The following is a 21,472-nucleotide window of genomic DNA, read 5'->3' on the forward strand; positions in this document are numbered from 1 at the left end:
CAGAGCAATATTATTATGAGAAAAAGATTCAGATATAACTCAGATATGCAATCTTGGTGTTAAATGCTGGTTACTTCCTGTAGGAGATTACAATTTTATGCTAAGTGTTACAGGTAAAGCTGTAAGCAGTTGCTCTTTTGAGTATCATTGTACTGGAAAGCAGTATGTAAAAGCCTTGTAATTTCCCAGCTGCTGTCCTGGGAAGAAATACTTTGCTACAACAGGAGGTATAAGCCAGTTAGGCGCCGCTGGTAGAGACTGTTGTTACTGAGGTCAGTGATCCCTCTCATAAGCACAAGTGAAATGCCATACAGAACATGGATATCCCCCTACCTGCATAACTCTGTTACTGTGCATCCACCATGTTTCATGAAAGTCAGGTGGAAAGGAGAAAACTTCAATTTAAGGACCTCTTCCACTTTTTATTAGGCACTTGGAAGGCATGGTAAGTAAGTTCACGAATCCTAAATTACGTAGTGTCTTGATTCTCTCCAGCTATTTTTAATATTAGAAGTAGTTCATCAGAAAAAAATAATTTTTCAGTGACTCGCTGCGTGAGACCTACCACTGATCGGGTTTGTGCATCCAGCACACTTTTTGGCGTAAAGGTTGCAGAAGCAGCTCAGGCAATACGCAAACTCATCCCTGGAGGTAAAGCGTTGTCCAGACAACTGCTTCTTGCATCCAGTGCAAACAAAGCACTCCTTATGCCAGGGCTGCTCCCGGTAAGTAACGCCTCCTGAAGTGATAGCCTGTTTATGGGAAGTAAGACAAAGTGTTTTCTTGAGGGTGGCAGCTTTGTGTCTTTGGAAGAGAGGAAGGGTGATGAGGTTTTTGTGGGTGGGAGGAAGGAAAAAAAGGCTTAACAGCAGCAAAGCATAATTTCGGCTGAATTTAACCTCGAGAAGAACATACAAGTGATTCATTATAATTGCCCCATTTATACAAAGAAGCCCTATGTATCACTGTGAATTGTGCTCTTTGTTTTTAAAGCCGGTCTTTGTAGGTCTTTTTTTTAAATTCATGTGCTAGGATTTGTCTCATTTCTGTTCCTTCACCTGTCCTGTTCTTCATAGTGAAAGAACTACCTTGTGTGTTTTAATTTTCCTCTTTTTTCCCTTGGCAAAGATTGCTTTATTTCAAATTTACCTGAAATCTTTGCTTTCTGCTTCTCCATAATTCGTCTGGGCTTTTTCCTCTTATAACTAGTCATTGCCTACAAAAACAGCTCCCCTGACGTTAGACAAACCAAAATTCTTTTGACTCCTGAGTGTTCCTAAGAAGCTGTAAAACTGGTCAGTTTAATTTCATTTCCTGTCTTCACAAAGGGGAGATTCCCTGGTAAATCCGTCTTCTGTGTGATCATGCAGTTTAATACGTGCATTCATCTGTCTTTGCCTCTTTCCAAAGTATTTAGGAGCTTGTTCTCAAATGGAGTTAAAATTAGACTCTAGGAGGGAGATTTAAGGTATGAAACTCCTATCCATCCATCAATTTTTTGAAGCTTCTAGGAGGTAGTAAAGATAATTAGATCTATATTCAGACAAAGACAAAGAAAACCACGAGTAAATGTTGTGCCTGGTGCAGGATGGGAGCTGATATTATATCATCTCTTGAAATCAGTTGATTTTGAATCTTTTAACACCCACCCACCCACTCTCACACACAGAAAAATACGATGTTCTACCTAATCGGACTTAAAATGTGATGGAGCTTAATCCCTTGTGTTTTAGGAGAATAAGAGCACTACCTTCTTGCACTGGACGCACTGCATAGCAAACTGCTTTTCATAGCAGGGTACGCAGAAGTTTTGATTGTCTTTCGGGATGAAACTCTTTGTCCCAATTGGCTGTTGACAGCGGTAGCAGATAAAGCAAGTCTCGTGCCAGCTGTTGCCTTTATATTCCATCTTCCGAGTACCTGTAATGAGACCAGAACACAAACTGAATTTCTGGCCAAGACCAATGCAATTTGTAACTCTAGTTGATGACAGGCTGTCAGGGAATATGCAGTGCAGCTATGAAACAGGCTTGTTTATGTTCACGAGGTATGGGGTACCTGTTTAAGTTTTTGGAGAGTAAGAGGTTCTCCTTCTCCTTAAAAGAAGAGAGATGTTTACTGCTAATCCACTTTTCTGTCTGTTGACACGATATCAAGTGCTTAGAAGACTAACGAGCTGTTTATGTGTTGGCTACTGATGAAGAACCACACTAATTCCTTTGCCAACTCTTCTCACCCCTGTTACCACAGGGTGAAATTTTACCATTTTCCCTTTCTCAAATATTAATTCCTCTTTGTTTACTAGTATCATAACTTCATTTTTCTTTTTTGGTCTCATTAAATTCTGCCCATACTTCAGCAATTTTGTTTTTTAAAGATCTCACTTGCAGCAATGTAGTAAGTGCACTGTTACTCATCTTTTTGCCTGATGCTTGAGTATGGCTGACCCTTTTTGTTAATGGACACCTTTTAAGAATTTTGCACTCCCTGTTCTGGTAACTCTTTATACCATACCAAAAGGAATTCTTGGAGGAGTGGCATCCTGGGAAAAGATAGGGATACATGTTTTTGGAATAGTCGAGAATTATATTTACACATTTTTAGCTGTTCTTTATTTGGGTTTGTATTATCACTGAAACACAAGGCAGGGGGAACCCTGTTTGTTACCTGCTAGGTTGAAGTCAGTGGGAGCTCAGTTTGCAGAAGGCCTGAAAGATCAAGCTTCTAATTATTTAGTATTTAATGGGCTTGTCATTATAATGCTTTATTAAATCTAAATTGTACATTTAGTGGAGCAAAGCAAAGGACAAGAGTAGCATCAACAATCTCCATAAAGGGTATCCAGCCTCTTGCTGGTTCTTTCAAAATGAATTATATTCCAGTTGGTGATCAGAGGGCTCTCCTGTACTAACATGGAGTGCTGTATGAACAAACTTTAAAATAGTAAAAAAAATAAAAATAAAATATTTCCAGCTTTAAAACTAGCACTGGCTGTTCTCAGACATGTCAGTTTTTAGTGCTGTATCTGAAAAAAAACAGGTACACATGCAATAATAGATGAAGATGCTTATACTGATAAATGAATGTCTATCTGCTTTTATATATCTTTGAAGTTTCTTATTTATACGTCCTATGCTGTCATCAAGCCCTTATCAAAACACCATAGGTGCGCAAAGAAAGTTGTGTTTTTGAGCTTTTTCCTAGGATGACGGATGCGAGAATCAGCCAAGGAAAAAATTAACTGCAAAAAGTAACTGGTAATCTTTATGGAACGTGCATGTGGATTGTTCAAATTGCCTTTTAATGTTTTATTGCTGGACCAATATTCCTTCCACTTTAAGGCCTCAAATCATCAATCAAATCAATTAAAAATCAAGTGCTGTCCTATTGTCATGTGCAAGTGAGTCTTTTTCTGTTTTCCTGTTTCTTTATACCTTTGTGCTCAAGAAAGACCTTACAGATATATTGACCAATTATTCATTTTTATTGAAGAATCTAAATTTAGAGTATTTATGTAAAAAGTTAAACCGAGAATTAAGTAAACTGCATGAGCGTCCTCTGATCTTCAAGCATGGAAAGCCAATTGAGACAGAGTACAAAGGCAGGATTGGACAGAAGAGTTGTCCAGCCATCAAAAGCCTTTTAATGAATGCTTCTAAAGAAAGCTGTAGATTCCATTAATAAAAAATACTAAATGAAATAAATACTGGTTTTCAAGAATGATCCACTTCACGTGTATAAAAATTCTATCAAGATCCATTATGAAAACTATGGGTTCTGGTCATGGAAATAACGTAGGATGCAACTGTATCTTACGAAGTTCACCGTGTCTTAGCAGAGAGAGTCACAGAAAGAAATAATTGTCACCACAAATATTGCCGAGATTGGGTTTGATATTTAACCTGATCTTTCCTCAGTCCAAAAAGTGAGCATCCTAACCTGGCATAATAGTCTTCTTGCACTCGTTGCATTTGGAAGAGTATTCGTTGGAGTAGCAGTCAGTGCAAAGTAGATGTTCCTCTTTTGCGGCAAAAGGCTTGTCCACCAATGAATTCTTGCACTGGAAGCAGTGAAAGCAGGTTTCATGCCAGTGGCGCTCCTTGTAAGACAGATCCTATAGAAATCCAAAACCACAGAGTAAACAGAATGAGCAATTTGCACAATTGGAAGCTCAGAGAATATAAACATGTTCGGATCTGAATCACAGCCAGGAGCTGAGGCTTATTCCCACAGCTCAAGAAAACAGCGTGTTCTGATGAAGGTGAACTTATTTTGCCATGATTACCAAAAGCAGCTGATGACAACTGTCAACCCACTCTCAACTGAAGGTCAATTGAATTAAATTTCAGTTCAGTTAGGTATTTCCTCTGAGAATAAAGTCCTGGTTTTGAGTCAGGTTAGAACTTGTTAACTTTAGCAATATAATAACTTCCCCTATTTGTCTTAGGTATTTCCAATTTCTAGGTCATTTCATAGCTGTTCGTTGCTGGAGTGAAATCCTTTTCCTGGTTACTTTCTGCTAGTTCCACAGATTTACACCAAGGGTGGAAGTGGCCTGATACCTGTTCCTTTTGTTCGCGTGTGTGTGCATGTGTGTGTGCTGTGACTGATTTTTACCAAGTCTTATATTTCTGTTTCAAACGTAAATCAGATGCATTGCTGGAGACTGAACGCTCTGGAAGATGAGACCACACCGTACCTGCAGCCCCTGATCCAGAACACTCTTGACCAAGGGATTAGCACCTTGGAGCACCTAAGTATTTAAAATATCTCCCCCGTTGTGCTTTTTAAAATTAAAACAAAACAAACAACAACAAAAAAAGTTCTTCTAAGAACTGTGACTTAAAGGATGCATCGTGTCTTTTGAAATTCAAAGTAATCTGATTAAGTAACATTTAAACAGTGTCTTTGGGACTTCAGATAAAATGGAGCTCAGATCATTACAAGAAAGAATATCTACCCCTAAATATGTAGGCTTCATTTTGAGGCAGGGTTGGGAGATGTTTCAGTGTTGTCCTGAATGAGAAGTATAAAAATTCAGCAGAAATAATTTCTCAGGTTCAAGCTCAAGATCTGCTGTATATTAATTAGAAGCACAGAATTATTCTGGTTAACTGAAGGAAAGGAATGAGTTTAATATATTTTTTTTTTCTAATTGTATAAAGTAGAATGGAAACAGTAGCTTGTGTCAGACCTACTCTGGCCTAAGTGACTCCATGTGAGCATAGTCACAGGTGACTCCAAACACGCAATCTTAGCCCAGAGCAAACAAATACTGTGGATTTAGGTTAGCCTAAAATAGCAACATGTTATGTCAGCAGGATCCTTGTTCTCAAAAATAGCTAACAGGAAACACTGAAATAGTTTTTGCATAGCTCAGTGGATGCGTAGTAATGTGCTAAACTATAGTAACTTCAGAAGAATTTGCAAAATGAATAATCTCTCTTTGGACTACTGAGCTGCTCACCTAAATTTCTTAGGTCACTGTGAGTAACAAGTAGTGTCCAAAATGTCTTTTGTCTCTGAGAATGCAGCCCGAGAGAGAATATCTAAGCGTCCTACTGTACAGCTTTCTGACAGTTGTTTACTCAGGTTGTCTGTTCATTTCAGCTAAATCTTTTTGAAACAATTCAGATTTCTGATCACAAAATCTTAGACTTTTCTAATAGCAAAATCAAAAACAAAACAAAACAAAACAAAAACAACCAAACAAAACAAAAAACCCACAACCAAAGAACAACAAAAAAAACTTGTTTAGAAGTTATTTAGCTTTTCCTTTTTTTTTTTTTCTTCTTCTTTAAATGAAGTTGATTAGCCTAAATCTGATTTCAAAGGGGAAAAATATTTTCACCAGAAAAATATACAGCCAAGAGGGTTTTCCAAAATATGAAATTTGCCTGCAAGAAAACAGAATGAGAACAAATCTGTTTTTCTTTCTCTTGTAGCAGGACATATTCCATTTTTTTCCACTTCCTGCATTTCTCCTTATTTTGCAATATTCTGCAAGCTAATGTTTATATCCCAAACTCACACACTGGTATTTCCTTTCATTTTGCCTCGTTTAATCAACAAAATTACACCATGCAGAAGGTCTGTTTCCTGTTGAAGGGGAATAATGAAGAAAAAGATTAGTTTTTGCTGATGCAATGTTTAATATTTGAATCGATTACGATGGCAGATTGTGTGGACAGTAGTGGAGCAGGTCACAGTAGCAGACACGGCACAGTGGCAAAGTGATAAATCGCAGCTACAACCCAAAGCAAGCAAGATACAGACTGGTGCGAATAATCTTTAGCTAGCTTGGATGATTGCAACAGCTAGTGTCATCGAATGTGGGGGATGTTTAGGATGTCTGGATTGGACATGCTTGCAGCAGAGTATTGGACAGGTGAAATGGTTATTGCTTTCTTTCTCTGAATCTGCCATCCAAAGCAAGGAAGTTCAAGGTACTGATGAAACCGTTTGTAAATTGTTTCACGGTTGTTCTTAGGTCAGTGTTACGAAGTCGGTGGATATCAGGTTTTGTCTATGTCAGTACGTTGCATATCTAACTGGAGCTGTTGGCTTGCACATAAGTTACAGATTTATTGATCTAGATCAGATTCTACACTGGAGAAGCTGCATCTGCAAAGATGACTTCAAGCTTGTCTGACTATTGGGCTGGTGCTCAGTTAAGCTGAAAGAGCATTAGGATTGACTCGAGGTTAGGCTAGCTGACAGGAACATAAACAAATCTGTTCCAGCAGAAGACACAAGTGATATACAACTAATTACTGTTTATTGCATGGATTTCCAGGAAGAACTAATAAAGACAATTGCTATTGTGGACTCACAACTAAAGTGCATCCTTAAAATACTGATGAGTGTGACTTCTCAGCTGCTTTATGCAGCTTGAAAGAAATGAGTCCCTGATGCTACGTATTTTAACTGTAGTTTTTAATGAATCCTCTTATGTTTCCTAAAAGAAATCTGGAGAATGACTTTTTACCATCAATCTGTGCATCTGGCTATGTAAACTGACAGCCACGTGCTCTCGTCAGGTAAAGCACATGCAAGCACAGATAACAGCCTGAAGAATTACCATAGATTGACATTTCAGAAGTGGAACTGTGTTTACATATAGAGAGATGCCTACACACGGATGCTTGTGGACTTGGTCTGTCCTGGGCAAGTGTTTTGCAGCTGAAGAGCAGAGAGCTGCAAACTAGTTCCAGATGTGCTCCCAGTGAAAACAGAGGGGGAGGAGGGCAATGCCTGCCTCTGAAGAGCTACAATAAATCCTGCAGCTGAATTTCAGGAAGAAATATTTAGCACTTCATTCAGTTATATTTCTTCTGAATGTGAAAAATAATAATTCCCTTATCTGCTTTTGCTTGAGTATAAACATAACTAGATTAACGAGACCTGAAGCTACTCAGATTTGAGTGGGTACATCTCTCAGCTTGATCTGAGAATCTGCCTCTGTTGAAAATTTCAGCTCAGCACTCCTCGGGGGGACCAAATGAGTGGCAATGTTTCTCCAGGAGACATCAGAGTGAGCCAAGAAGAGGTCAATTGTACACACACGGATGACTGACAGTAGGAATATGGCATAGGGAAAAATTAATGTGGACCCCATTTGTATCCAAAGCTTTTTAGTCATCCCTTGCAAAATAGGTTTGAAAGTACGGTTTTAAAAGCCCTCAGGTGCTTTTCAAACAACTTTATTTTCCCTGACTTTCATCATGTCATCTCCAAAGAAAACTTTGTCAGGATAGCTGTTTTCAGCCCCTCATATCCTGCAAATACTTTGTGTCTTAGACCTTTATAGGTCTTAAGCAACCTTAAGCCATTATGAATTGCCTTTTCTCCTGAACTGGCTCTCAACAGGGACCCTACAGGAAGAAGGAGACTAGAGGCACCATTACCAGAAGAGTAACTGTATATGTTTGTTCACAAATGAAAAACACATCAGACTTTTTTTGCTAGCAATGATGCTATCTTCAGAAGGATAAGCAGGGGAAATGGGGTACTGCAACAAATCTCTGTACAAACTATGGCCACGCACACTCTGTAACAGAACAGCTTAGTATACTAGACTGTTAATTCCCTATCAAAATCGTATTTAGAAAAGGTAAAATTAAGCAGCACTCTACTGAAGCCAGCACTGTAGTGATATGAGAAGAGATGAATGGTCTCTGTCACCATTCCTCTTCACGACAGCGAGTCTGATACTCAGTAATGCACAGAGGAAGTGTTGCAACGCAGAAGAGAGCTTAAAAATTAGGACATCTTTTCACCCTTTCCTGATCCACACCATTAGATGCTTTATTTTTTGTTTTGTTTATATGTAGGACTGACCCTTTTGACTCATTTTTGGCCTACGTGCTGCCAAAGTAGTTTTATCTCATGCTCCACTTTTAATTTCATTCTCACATTTTGTAGAGGGAGTTTTCACCCTCTCCTGCTTGCCAAGGCCAGCTTGTGGTCTGCATTAAGCACTTGATTACTGGAGGTATTTCCTGTATTTGTGATGGTTTCTGTGCCAGAGGGCCTGCAAAGAAACTATTAAAAAAAGGCAAAAATCAACCAAAAGTCACATTTAAGCAGTTAAGCAAATGAGAACATTATGGATGGATTTCCAGAGAGAAGCAAGAAACAGTGGGCATAGGGAGCATTCACCGGGGACACGGTCATCAAAATGCCAACCTCTTCTGCTTAAAAGGATCAAATTTCTGCTAGGACCTGTTGGCATATGGAGGATGTGTAATAGCTGTGAGAGACATGGCATCGTGTTTTTCGACTGTCTGTCCGCCAGTGCCTCCCACCACTCGGTATATGAAGCTTCAGTGTAACCCAGGGGAGACCACTGTTTTTCTGCTGTCTTTTGTATAGTAATTTTCACACAGATGAGTAAGCATTTATGATCTTATCAAAGCTAGTTCTTGCTTTGCACCTAATTTTGCAGATAAGTGTTCATTCTTTGGATTTGAGGAGCTCCGAATCTTAATCCTAGTCTTTAGCCTCAAATTTTGCAAGTCCTAAAAAACAGCCATAGACTAACCAAGCCACCCACAAGTAGGAAATTCTTTGCAGGGTGAAACGAGGAACATCCCCATTGGAGCTGAGTTCTAATTTCAGCTCTTCTCAGTGCAGAGAAACAGCGATGGCCAAGAAGGGACTTGCAGAGGAGGATCTGAGGTGAGAGCTAGATGGGGCTTTTCAGTCTGTCCTGTGGATGGATGTAAGGGTGGGTGCCCCTGGAGGACACAGAGGCTTGGATGCTACCCTTTCAGATAACACTTTCGTTTCATAAAGTTTTAGTTCTGAATTTTACAGCTGAATAAAGGCTATGTCAGGACAACTAATATGTATGGAGTCTACTTTGTACTTGTAGTAACCATACTGGTTTTATTCCCAAGCAAGACATGTTTTGACTGTACTGCAAATGCAATGTGTGAAAAGATACATATATGTATATATGTGTACGATGTGTATATATCTATTATGTGTTTAGATGCTTATGTGTATATATATAGTTCAATAAGGAGAAGCAGCATGATTTTTGTGACTTTGTGTTTCCCGGTTGAATTATGCTCAATCATGGAAAAACTTTGACTGAAACTTGTGGCTGAGAAACCTATAAGGGCTTTCTCTTAAATGTATTCTCTGGAGTCTGTTGCTGTACTTGAAAAACTACTCTAGTTTTCCTCTCAATGGGAATATTATTCAGATCTCTTTTTTACTACTCACAACATATTTTATTTTCAGAAGACTTGAAGAGCTTAGGAACATTTATCCATTTATCAAAATTTGCTTAAAATTGGTCAACAGGTTGAAAGGCTATAGCATAGACGATTATTTGGAGGCACAAACAGCAGTCACAGAAACAAACAAAAACAAAGGATGCATTTTTTCCTGGTACACAGTTAATCTCTTTAAGAAATCTTTATTTGCTATCTTTTAGTTTTGGTTCTCCACATGTAGTTTTGGTTCTTTACATATAAAAATATTCTTGTATTGCAGAAAATTAATTTGTTGCTTTTTTTTGTTGTTGTTGTTTTTCATCTGCTATTAGTGTGTGTTTTGCTTAAAAATACAGAAATGAAGTATATTGGATAACACCCACACTCCCTAAATCCATAAATTTGGGTTGAAAAGTTCAGCCTGATTAATTCCTGAATACTTTGTCCGAGATTTGTTGAAGCCAGTCCAAGTTTTGAAATTCTTGACTATCAACACATGGAAATATCTTCTCAGGGGATTAGAAGGAGACCTTAAAACAAAAGCACATTCTAGAATGGGGCAGAAATATTTTGCTTTTCCAGGTCAGGTCAGCTGTATTTCTTCTCTAATCTGCATATTTATGAGCTGTAGGAAAACTGGCAGTTTTATAACCTCTTACCAGTTATTGCCAGTTCTCTGTCATGATGGTCAAACATTTTCACCTTTTTAAGGCTTCTGAAAGGGGCTTTCCTACCCATTTTCCAATAGGGTAGAATGGATAAGTTTGGAAGACAAGAAATCAAATTTTCTTGGTCTGGATAATCACATACTTTTATATCTCTGAGTCTTTGAGGTAATGATAGTGTGGTAGTACCAGTAATATGAATTAATTCATGTTCCTAGAGGTATGGATCAGTAATGAAGGAAATCAAATGAAGGAAATCAAAGAATCCCATGACCATGTAACGTAAATTGCTGTTTTAATGCAAACCCATGCTGCCAGTGAAACTCTTGGCCAACTTTGAACATGTCAATTTTGTGCAGGGAGGGTGTATGTGGGATGAAATCCATCCATAGCAGTTCAACAAACACTTCACTGGATGCCTCAAATATCATCTATCTTCATTCAGTCAGAGTAAAACTGGTGTGAACTCCAGTTGTTTGGGATAATTTAAAAGGAAAGCAGGTGGTCACACCTCATTTAGAGCAGGTAGGTGTTGCCATGTGGTGCAGCAATGCATAGCCCAAGCAAGCTAGGCCTCTGCTCTTTCTTATTTAATCTTTAGTTAGGCTCCACTATCATTATTCTCCATTTAAAAGTCTAATTGTGTTCTGACTGACGTGTTACTTTGGTCAGTGTTAGCCAGATTTTTGTGGTCCATGAGTTGGCATCTTTTTCTGAGTGTGTCTTGTCTCTTGATGACAATTGTGGTCACTGCAGAGCCAGCAACAGCTTAGCTCCCTCCTACCCAAAGGCAGGAAAAATTGGCTTCTGCCACCTTTCCAGATCCTAGCTGGCCCCAAGGCCAGTTGGGCTCTCCTAATGAGTTAAGGAGACTTCCTATCATCAGATCATCCCGTGGCTTGCAGGAAGAAGGTGCTTTTCCATTTCTATTAATATGCTTTTTAAATAAGGGCTTGACATGGGAAGAGATGAAAAATGGGTACAGGGGTCCAGAAAGATAATAGCACCATGCTTCAGACACCTCTAAAGGCTCCCACGTAAAGACAGTGTTCTCCATCTTAAATGATAAAGTAAAATGTCAGCGCTGTATTACCTTTGGAAAGAGGTCACTAAATTTAACCCGGTAACTTTGGGGAGAATACTGAAGGATTACATGTGTTTTTAATATCAAATGTTTTCACCCGAAAACCCTCCTGGTGCTTTAAATTGGGTCTGTTGCTGCTCAGAGCACCCCCTTCTCTCAACCTGTGCATCATGCCCTCCAGCTATATAAGGCCCTGGGCATTCAGGGCACCCTTCCAAACTAAATTAACAAACATTTGAAAGTTTGTTGCTCAACTGTGTTTTAAGAGGTGCAAAGCACCCTCCATTCCGGCTGGTTCCAAAGAAGTGTCTAGCGCTTTGAGGACCAAATCATTCATTCATTGCATTAGTGAATTAGGCGCTCATGGGGTAGTATATTACTCTGCCGAGATTTCCATAACAAGACACATCTCTGCCGTACCTTGCAGTCAGCACCAATAGGTTTTTTGCATTCCTCACAGGTGTTGGAATAGAGGTTTTCATAGCATTTCAAGCAGTAGGGGCTGTCCTCCCTCAGGATGTATTTCTTGCCAAACAGGGACTCTTTGCAGTAGTGGCAGTCAAAGCGTTCAGTCATGTTGGTGTCTGGAGACCAGCTATTCTGCCACAAAGACAGAAACAGGCATTTATTAGGCTAAGCATGTTGACCCAATCCCCCAAGAAGGCTTTATTATCAATTCCAGTTTATAAAATTCAAATTTCAATCAGGTAAATCAACACAAAAGAATAAAACTATAAATCTTGTGGCCCTGGGCAAAGACTGTAGCCCATCTATTTTATCCACCATTGACATGTCTTTGACCAGAGCTACTGTTAGAGACCAGAGAAAGGAAAATGGGTAAATCCTGATTGTGAAGAATTCACATGGGATGCCTAAGGAATATCAAGTAAGTTTGACCTACAGGCCCAATGCAAGATGTTGTCTCTGTAGGGGATGGAGGAAACCAAATATCTTAAGAGGATGAACCAGCTAATCTCCAGAAGGACCAGCATCTCTTCTGTAAGGCGAGAAGTTTTGCATTGCTGGTAGACTTTAGTCATGCACAGGCTGTCTAACACCACTGCCGTGTGCTTCTGCACTTTCCTTCTCTGCATTCTCAGTAAGCCCATGGCTGAAAATCATTGCTCTGCAGAGAGCCATTACCCCTCCATCTCTGCTCACACACGGGACTGTGGGTGCTGTTAGCAGCAGGAGCTGGGGGGGCAGTAATTGTGCGTCTGAGCCTTCTCTGATGCCACGGAATGAGTTATCCAACTGCTGTGGTTTAGTGGGACACAAACAAGAGCTAGCTACCCCGGTTAAACCAAATGTCTGATAATGTTTATGGAAGAAAAAAAAAAAAAAAAAAACACTAAAAGACACTGCAAGAGATCATTTTATCTGAATCAGGGTCACTTGCTATTTTCTCCTCTGGTCTTGTTATGTGTCCAGTATATTTTGGATGCACACACAAGGAACAATGACACGAATGCCTTTGATTACTTGCATGAATGTTCATTACTGCCTGGGACAATTTATTTTGGGTCTGGGTTTAATTGGAATCATCAGCTTCTTAGCATGAGGCTCACAGTGTGTGTTACACCTGAAATCTGCTCAGAGGTTACAGCTGGAGCAGGACATAGCCGCCTGTTTAGGAAGGGGAATTTCCCAGGCAGAAAGCACATTCCACCTGTACTGCATGACCTTCACTGCCTGCCAGGTCTGGGCTCCCCTTTAAGCCAGATTTGGTCTATAAAGCCTTAAATGCTTTGGGTACTAATGGCTTAAGTGACTATCTCTGTCTTTCACACACAAGTGACATTCACAGCAGCTGCAGTGCTTTTGCCAACTTTAGCCCTCGCTTTTAAACAAAAAGTTGTTACTTGCTTAGTGTTCTTGGCATGGGTCCCTTGATCCTGGAGTTTGTCCTCTTCTTTTGGCTGGAGGAGCTACCCTTAGGGCATTCTGAAATTCTTAGTTCTCCTCCAGGATTTCAGTTCTTATTAGCCTATATCCCCTGTAGCTGGGGTTTGATTAAGGTTGTAGGGTGGTCTGAATGGGCAAAGTTGGATTTGGCGGCTAGAAGGCTTTCTATTTTTGATGATCTGTCAGCTGCTGAATTGTGTGGTGACTCACACAGGCTAAGAGGTGAGAGCTTTTGTATGTGTGATGCAGGTACATGATGGCTCTAGGTAATCTCAAACCACTGAACTCCCCAAACTGCTTGGAAGACAAATCCTAGCAGCTGGTCATCCGTGCTATGACCAACTCAAAAGGAGCAGCAGTGCAGCTGTTTTCACCCCACAGAAGCTGTGGGGGAGGAACTAATTAACTTCCTTATCCAAAAGGAGAGCTAGGAGTATGCTAGGTGCTCTCGGTCCTTAAGGAATAAAGAGGATCATACCTATTGATAACAAAATGATGGAAAATAAGGGGAATTACACTGGAGAAGGAAGTACAGAGACTACCCAAGGTTCACCTGTAGCCCATCTCCACCAGCAGTGGCTAGCAATGACAGCAGAAGGAAAGAAAACCAGAAACAGGGCTGGTACAAACCTATCTTTGCTTCATAACCCGCTTCCTGCAGGTTAGTTTCCTTTTGAAGTAGAGGTGCAGTCTTTGCCACAACATTTAGTCGGTGTTGGTGGATTTATATTCCCTCCATTTTGAGCCCATTTATATTCCCAACCTACGTAACACATTTGTATTTCCCATGAAAGAAGTAGAAAGGACTTAATTTGCTTCAAGCAAATTTCTTCAAGGAGTAATTTCAGCAAAATAAATGGAGTCAGACTAGTATAAAGTTGTCTGTATGTATGATTGAGTCTGAGAGGAGTGATAGCTTTGTCTAAAAGGCAGGTATTTAGGACAGAAATATACAGCTTTTTACCAGACCCTATCACCTTTTTAAATGATAGGATTTGGTTGCACAGTAAATTTGCATTATTATAAAGCTGAAATCTGAGCAAGAAATGTGTATGGACTTGCATTTTTCACATTTCTTCGGATTTTTTTATTTTTTTATTTTTTTTCTAGTCTTGAATTAGAAGTAGGTGTGCAATACCAAAGAGCCAAAACTTTCTGTGCCGTGTGTAAGATTGTGAGATGTGTAAGAGTGAAAAATATAGACTGTGATTCCCTTAAAGGTTTATACCATTTCTATTATTCATCCAAAGCTGCAAAATGTAAAATAGAAGTGGTTCATGACTGGAAGCAAGGACTATTCCATCTGAACTGGATGTTCCGATGTCATGGGGGTGTTCTTCTTGAGTGCTCTATTATTTTCTGGGTGTTTTTCACAGGAACAGAGGCAATCGTTACTGCTTGCTTGTTATAAGAAGAGTCACTACCACTATTTTGGAAAATAGCTAGACACATTCTGAAAGGGATGTGATTTTGTTAACTGTGCTCTGAGATTGTCAAAGTGGTTTGGGTCCCTCCCAGAGCAGGGAGAGACAGACCTAATTTCTATGTCCCAAATAGATTTGGGGTGAACTCCACTCTGAGAAGACCCTGAAGGGGTATTTCTGGTTAGGGTTAGAGGCACAGCTCCAGCAGTCTGGGAAATTAAACATCAAGAAAGGAAAATTTCTAAGATCTGCATTTTGGTTTTAGTTACGTGACTTCTTCATTGGATCTGGCACCAGTTTCAGACCCAATATCTCTTAGAGTTAGGCATTCAGGTTCATATGGTTTCCTTCAGAAAGCTGGAATTCAGAGCGAAACATCCCAAGCTCCAGGCTGTTTAGATTCGAATCTTGGACTGAATCTCACAACCCACTATGTGATATTTTGAGGATATTTTGGAAGTTTTATTCTTCTCTGGAGAGAAGAAATTAAATCTAAAATAATCAGAGGGCCTATCTGCTGAATATTAGTAGGAATGTCAAAATAATCCTATCACTGTTGCCTTACAAAAAAATGTGAAATCACACTGAGCAATGCTTAATTGCCTGTCAAAAAAAAAATAAAAAAATAAAAAAAAAAAGACTATTTTCACAGTTGTGGACGGGCACAAATTGCAGTTCTGCCTCCTTGTCATTGATTAATGCCTTTCTATTGTGCTGATACTTGTTGACTGTAGAGCTCTGTGGGCCAGAAGCTCATCTTTATTACGCCTCTCTGTAGTACCACAAGGTCTTTAGATTTTATTGCAGTAGTCATTTTATACTGATGCAATTTCAGATTGCTCTCAACATTAGCATAAGGGAGAAATTGATTTTTCTGCCATAGTCTCCCTCCTACAGCATTAGACATAACGAGTACATCTCCAAAAGGAAAACAGCTTTCCCCTGCATGCCCAGAAGGGAAGTTCCAGCTTATGCTAAATGTTAGCACTACCCAGATAGTGTCTTCCAGGATGTAAGAATTGACATGAAAATTACCAAAAAGTAAGTAGTAGGCTGAAATAAAAGCTGTGCTTCTTTCCTCTTCTTCCCCTATCAGCTCAAACAGGCTCATTTTACTAGAAGCAATTGTTGAAGTTATCATATCATATCTCGTAAAAATTAGGGTTTATTAAGGAACCATGTGGTGTTCTCCCATCCCACGACATGATCTACTGGAAGCTACATGAGCTACTGGAAGAAGGAACTAGCTGCCCCAGACCATGTATGCTTTTTCCAGCTATGTTTGCAAGCCTAATAAGAGATGTTCTTGTCTAAATTGTCTAAAAAATGTAGGAGTGTTTTAGTTTATTTAGAGAAGTGAAACTCTGATCTCTTGTTGTTATGGTATTTAAACATACTGAACTAAACCCCTGTAGATGCCTAACGGCGATATGCTATTGACCTTGGTCAGGTCTATAGGGCTAGGGCTTTACCTGTGCCCCTGAGAGCAAGGTGTTCTGTCGGCCACCTGCACATGAAATAAAAGTTCTTTAGACACCCATCTTCTTCCAACATGTACACACATTTCTCCCACCTGACTTTTTTTTTTCCCAGAAGAACTGTGCACATGGAGTGTTTTTGATCTGTTTATTTTCCTTCCCCTGAGAAAGGAAGATTTGTGCCTGGCAACTCCAGTGACATAAGCCATGCAGGTCCAGAGCATTTGGAAACAATTTATGTTAATGTTCCAAAGGCTAAATTGCAAAGATTTATGATATCCTTTGCAACTATGAACTAGCAGTTCAAACTGTGCTAGTCTTTCTGGCAAGAGGTGATTATTTTCCTGTAACTTAGCAGCTATTGCCACATTCATTATCTACCATCTTACTGCAGCAACTGCAAGCCACTCTTCTAAGTGCTAATCATTTTTCCACGCCAGGCAATAATGTCATGCAGGGGGGCAGAAGAGAAGGGGAGATATATATATATATACATATATCTTTTAAATTTACTTCAGGAGAAGTAAAGAAATGACCATTTGCCAGTAGCACTGACAAGTGGAAAAAAGATGTAACATGCAGTCAGAATCCACCTGAACTTCAGTGGGTGGAAGTTAGCTGGAACAGATGCACACCACAAACATCCAAAACAGTCCTGCATGTTTAATCACATAATTTAATTGCAGAATCATCTAGGTTGGAAGAGACCTCCAAGATCACCTAGTCCAACCTCTGACCTAACACTAACAAGTCTTCCACTAAACCATATCACTAAGCTCTACATCTAAACGTCTTTTAAAGACCTCCAGGGATGGTGACTCAACCACTTCCCTGGGCAGCCCATTCCAGTGCCTAACAACCCTGGGATGCATTTAGGGGCAGTAGCCCTCTTTCTTTGGCTGACCAGGTATTGTTTAAGTTCTGCTTCATGGGATGAACGCCCACAGACACCCTGATGGCAGAGCCTGTACGGAAACCCGTGTGCTTGGAGCTCCAGCTGGCCACAGAACAGGTGCTACCTCTCTGTGTTGCTTGCATCCCTGACCCTCCAGCAGCGGGTTCCTGGCCATGGGGAACCGAGCCAGCTGATGCAGAACAGGTAAATGTCTCTCTACGGATCACAGAAGGACATTTGCTTCCTTAAGTTCCAAAAGCTAAGCCAGATGCTGAGATGCAAGTGATACAGAGCTCATCCTACAGAAAGCTCAGCCATCTGCTCTTCTCCTTCCACAGGCCCTCTGTTCCTGACAGTGGCTGCTGGCCTACCACTCTGTAAAGATGAATTTCTTCATTAAAAAGTGGGAAAGAGTTGTACTTTTGCAAGGTTATTGAGACACTGAAGCTTATTACTATGGCAGCTGTTCATACCATCACTTTTTGTGCAGGTCCTTGAAAAAGGGAGGTATGATTACTGTAGGGAATGAGTTGCTGGGTGTCCCTGTATCCCATGATCTGGGGCTTATGCTAAGCTTGTAAATGAGACAGGGACAGATCTGGCTTCAGTCTTTCTTTCTCTTGTCATTTTTAAGCTGAGGAAAAAGTGGAAGCTTCTTTCTCTTGTTGCTGTGGAAAAGCAGTCCTGTAGTAAACCCATCAAAAGATTTGGCACCTTGTCTTCAAGAAATCAAGGCCTCGTAACACAACATGTCATTGCTCTTCCAAATCAGTCCTGTTAACAATGTCCAGACTGCTCTACCAGTATCCAGGTCAAGGTTAGGATGTCAGAAATATCTGATTACAGAGGTGTCCCTTGCTGCTTCTGAAGGTTTTAAGCTCAGAGAAGATATTTGTAGATCTCCTATCAATTACCTTGCAAAAGCAGGGAAAACTTGATTTAGTATTTTAACATAATAATAAAATACATAAAAATTGTACCCATATCTTAAATATCCCACCCAAACTTTTCTATATACATACTAAATATTAAAAAGTATTAAACAAACAAACAAACAACAACAACAACAACAAACTTTAGTTTTTAATGGACCTTTTAAAGTTACCTTAAAATATTCTTCAGAATCACAGGTTTTTCCAGCAACTCATCTTGCTTGTACATAGGTGACTTATTTTGCTTATGGTATAACATTCCAGTGTTTCTTTTTAAGTACTTTAGAGCAATTTTCTGAGCAGACAGACTGCATTAACATGTGCAGATAACCAAAGCATACCTGGTTCCTGTCTGGATAGCACAGTCAGCCTATCATGAAATAGAAAGTGGAAAGTCTGCTATTTAAGATTGCTTTCATTAAAGTAATAATAATAATAAAGAACAGAAAATGTTTCTTGTGTAGGAAGGCTCTCAATGTGGCTCCCTGCGTACAGTCACAACGGTGGAGAAGGAACACTCCAGTTGTGGTTTCTATGTGGTTTGTTGTGTTTGGCATTCAGTAAGGAACTGCTCCAGTTTAGAGCCATTCCTGCAACTGTGGAGTAAGCACCAGTGGTAGTAAGTACAGATCCCACAGAAGAAATGAGCACTGATAATTTGACAGTGCACCCCACACAATTTACACTATGATTAACTGAGGTTGATATTGAAGTGACTAGAGGATGTATGGTTTTACAAACATTCCTGCATACATTTCATTTACAAAAGGAGCCTATTTAAATAACACAGAGCATGACTCTTACATCTACCATAGCAAGGAAGAGCACAGCTCAAGCGGAAAGGCTTGCTCTTATGTTCTATTTCAAAGCCTTTTGAAACTGCTGTCTGCCTTCTTGCTCTTGTGGAATAAGCTAAGACTTACTCGAAAGAGAGAGGTCAAATACTTGACATTACGTAAGCACAGAAATTCATATTTCTAGTAAGAACATTTAAGCAGATAACAGAAAGTGAGAAAGGAGAAAAATAGTATAAGATTAATAAAACCTGCAGTTATCTCTGGCTCTACCCTATGGAAAAAAATATTTAAGCTAAATGACTGCAGCTATTAGGCTCCAATAGAGATATATTTTTCCAGAGAAGTATCATTTTCTCTTATTGACAGGAACACTGCTAATGTCAAGGAAATCAGACTCTAAGATAAAAATCCAGAAAAAAAAATCATGTTCTACTATGCAATGAAATTTCTGAGTTCCTCTATATTTTTGAAATCCTGTATAATACAATCAAGGACACAAAAATAGAACAGTGTCCTAAATATCTAACGTTTGCTTCTTTCTAGAAAGTATAGAAACAAAACTGGGAGGATCCTATGCAGGAAGAATGCTTTGTTATTTGTCCTGGACTTTAGCAAAACAGCTCCGTCTCTTTCTCTCTGTTTCTGTTTACAGAGTCAAGACCACAAAAGCCCTTTCTGTCTAAGATAACTGGCACACATGTTGATGTGGAGGACAGTTAATGCACGTCTTTCATCTGCTGTGTGAAACTACTGTAGCAATGAATGCCTCGATACTGTGAGGCATCCATACCTCTCTGCTAAGCTCCTGGGCCATTGGCTTTCCAAAATGTGGGAAAAAAAGGCTACATAAGTCTTAGTGATGACCATTCAGAGGGGCATATCTTAGAAAAATAGGTGAACTACAAGTAGGTGAAACCAGTTTGGTCCAGTTCGTTGGCTGGGGTTTGGGGATGGGGACTGGACATAGAGAGCAAAGACATCAGCTGTTAATGTTGAGTCAAAGTGTCTGTGGTGCATGAGAGACTTGGGAACAAGCACTGAAAGACAAAATGAGCCAGGGGACAAGGAAACAAGCAATCCTTTTGTAGGTGAGATCCTTCCTAACTGAAGAAGGAAGATGTTGGGTGGACCATGGAGAGATGCACTGCATAGCACGGAGGAGGAATTCATCAGTGGTGGGAAGATACTGTGGTCTCTGGTGGAAGATCAGTGGTCTCTGAAGATACTTCTGGTCTAAATCCCAAAAGTTCCTCAGAGCAATGACAAAACAGGGCTAGGGAAATGCTTACAAATATTTTACTGTTTTATGCAACTTAGTACTTTTATTATGCAAGATGAAGTAAAGAGAGGTGAGTTTTGAACCCTTGTTCCTGTGTTTGCCAAGGGTCTAGAAGTGCTTCCTGCCAAACAAATGTGCAGTCCTAGAACTTGCTCTTCTGTGGCTGATATATTTGCAAATTCAAAATTGAAAATTTGCTGTGAAAGGGAGATATGAATATTCTTATGTCAGTGTTATATTCACCTACATCCCTCTTACAGCGTTTTACTATATATGCACTAAACATTATCATCCTAGTTAGCCAATATAATGTAGAAAGGTATGGAAAAAGGAAAAAAATGAAGATTGAAATTTTTTGAGTTGGCATGAGCATTATTGTACTCAGATTTAAAATAAGCCTCTAGTGTTTTGCCTCATCCGTGGAAGTGTCCAAGGCCAGGTAGGATGGGGCTTTGAGCAACCTGGTCCAGTGGCAGATGTCTCTGCCCATGTCAGGGTGGTTGGAACTATATGGTCTTTAAGGTCCCTTCAGACCCAAACTTTCCTATGATTACATATATATATGTATATCTAATTAGTATTGTTTTAATGTTAATGCTTCTTTGGCAGTCAATTTATCCAAGATTTATTTCCATGAAAACTTTCATTATCGTGCCATTTCACACTCTCACTTGGGAAGAATCTGCATCAGAAATAACTGTGCATATGTAAATGAACCATAAAAATTGCACAATTAAAATTAATCAACCTAAAATGCAAATTATGAGATCCGCAGTCTCTGAAGCAGTACCCAAATGCGGTAAGGTGATTGTCTACAACACTACACCATACAGAGTTTCTTTGATGATTCTTAGGATCAATTTATCCAACACAAATTAGCCTCAGACCTGCTCGTAACTCGCCTTTAGGGTCCTAGAAAGAGTGGTGGTGTACTGGCCAGCAGCAACAGGCATTCATTCAGTTTTCAGCCCAGTTTTCATAGAGGAGAAGCCATGTCCTCTGGCTGTTGGTGTTAACATTTACCCAGTCCCCCCCTTGAGTTCGGAATGTCCTGCACACTGCAAGGCAAGGAGGTGAGGATAACAGCAGGTAAGACGTTGCTTGGTTCTCAGACCTGGGACTCAGTGTCCTGTGGAACAGAGCCAGGATTCACTCGTGTGAGTATAGGTCTTTACAGCCCACTCCCCCCATTTTCGTTTGGGGTGAAAGCTTGAATTTGCATGGAAATGTGGCAGAAACCATCACATCAGCCCTTACAATTGCAGGACCTGTATTTATTTATTTATTT

The 21,472-nt window shown here is 39.8% G+C and overlaps 1 protein-coding gene across 3 annotated transcripts in view; it reads right to left on the reverse strand.

Annotated features, from left to right (window-relative positions):
* FHL2 (four and a half LIM domains 2) overlaps window positions 1–21,472 on the reverse strand; it is a 33,596-nt gene that overhangs the window by 4,566 nt on the left and 7,558 nt on the right. For 2 of the 3 annotated variants that reach the window (XM_040536628.1, XM_040536618.1), the window contains exons 2-5: window positions 11,895–12,069; window positions 3,940–4,114; window positions 1,751–1,920; window positions 566–752 (exon numbers count right to left, since the gene is read on the reverse strand). In XM_040536628.1, the coding sequence (XP_040392562.1) occupies window positions 566–752; window positions 1,751–1,920; window positions 3,940–4,114; window positions 11,895–12,050 (688 nt within the window). In that variant the 5' untranslated portion in view covers window positions 12,051–12,069. Of the gene's footprint in view, window positions 1–565; window positions 753–1,750; window positions 1,921–3,939; window positions 4,115–11,894; window positions 12,075–21,472 lie in introns of all 3 variants that reach the window. The other variant, XM_040536607.1, reaches the window with a different exon arrangement.

Source organism: Cygnus olor, chromosome 1 (assembly GCF_009769625.2).
Source record: "Cygnus olor isolate bCygOlo1 chromosome 1, bCygOlo1.pri.v2, whole genome shotgun sequence".
In the NCBI taxonomy this organism is placed as follows: Eukaryota; Metazoa; Chordata; class Aves; order Anseriformes; family Anatidae; genus Cygnus; species Cygnus olor.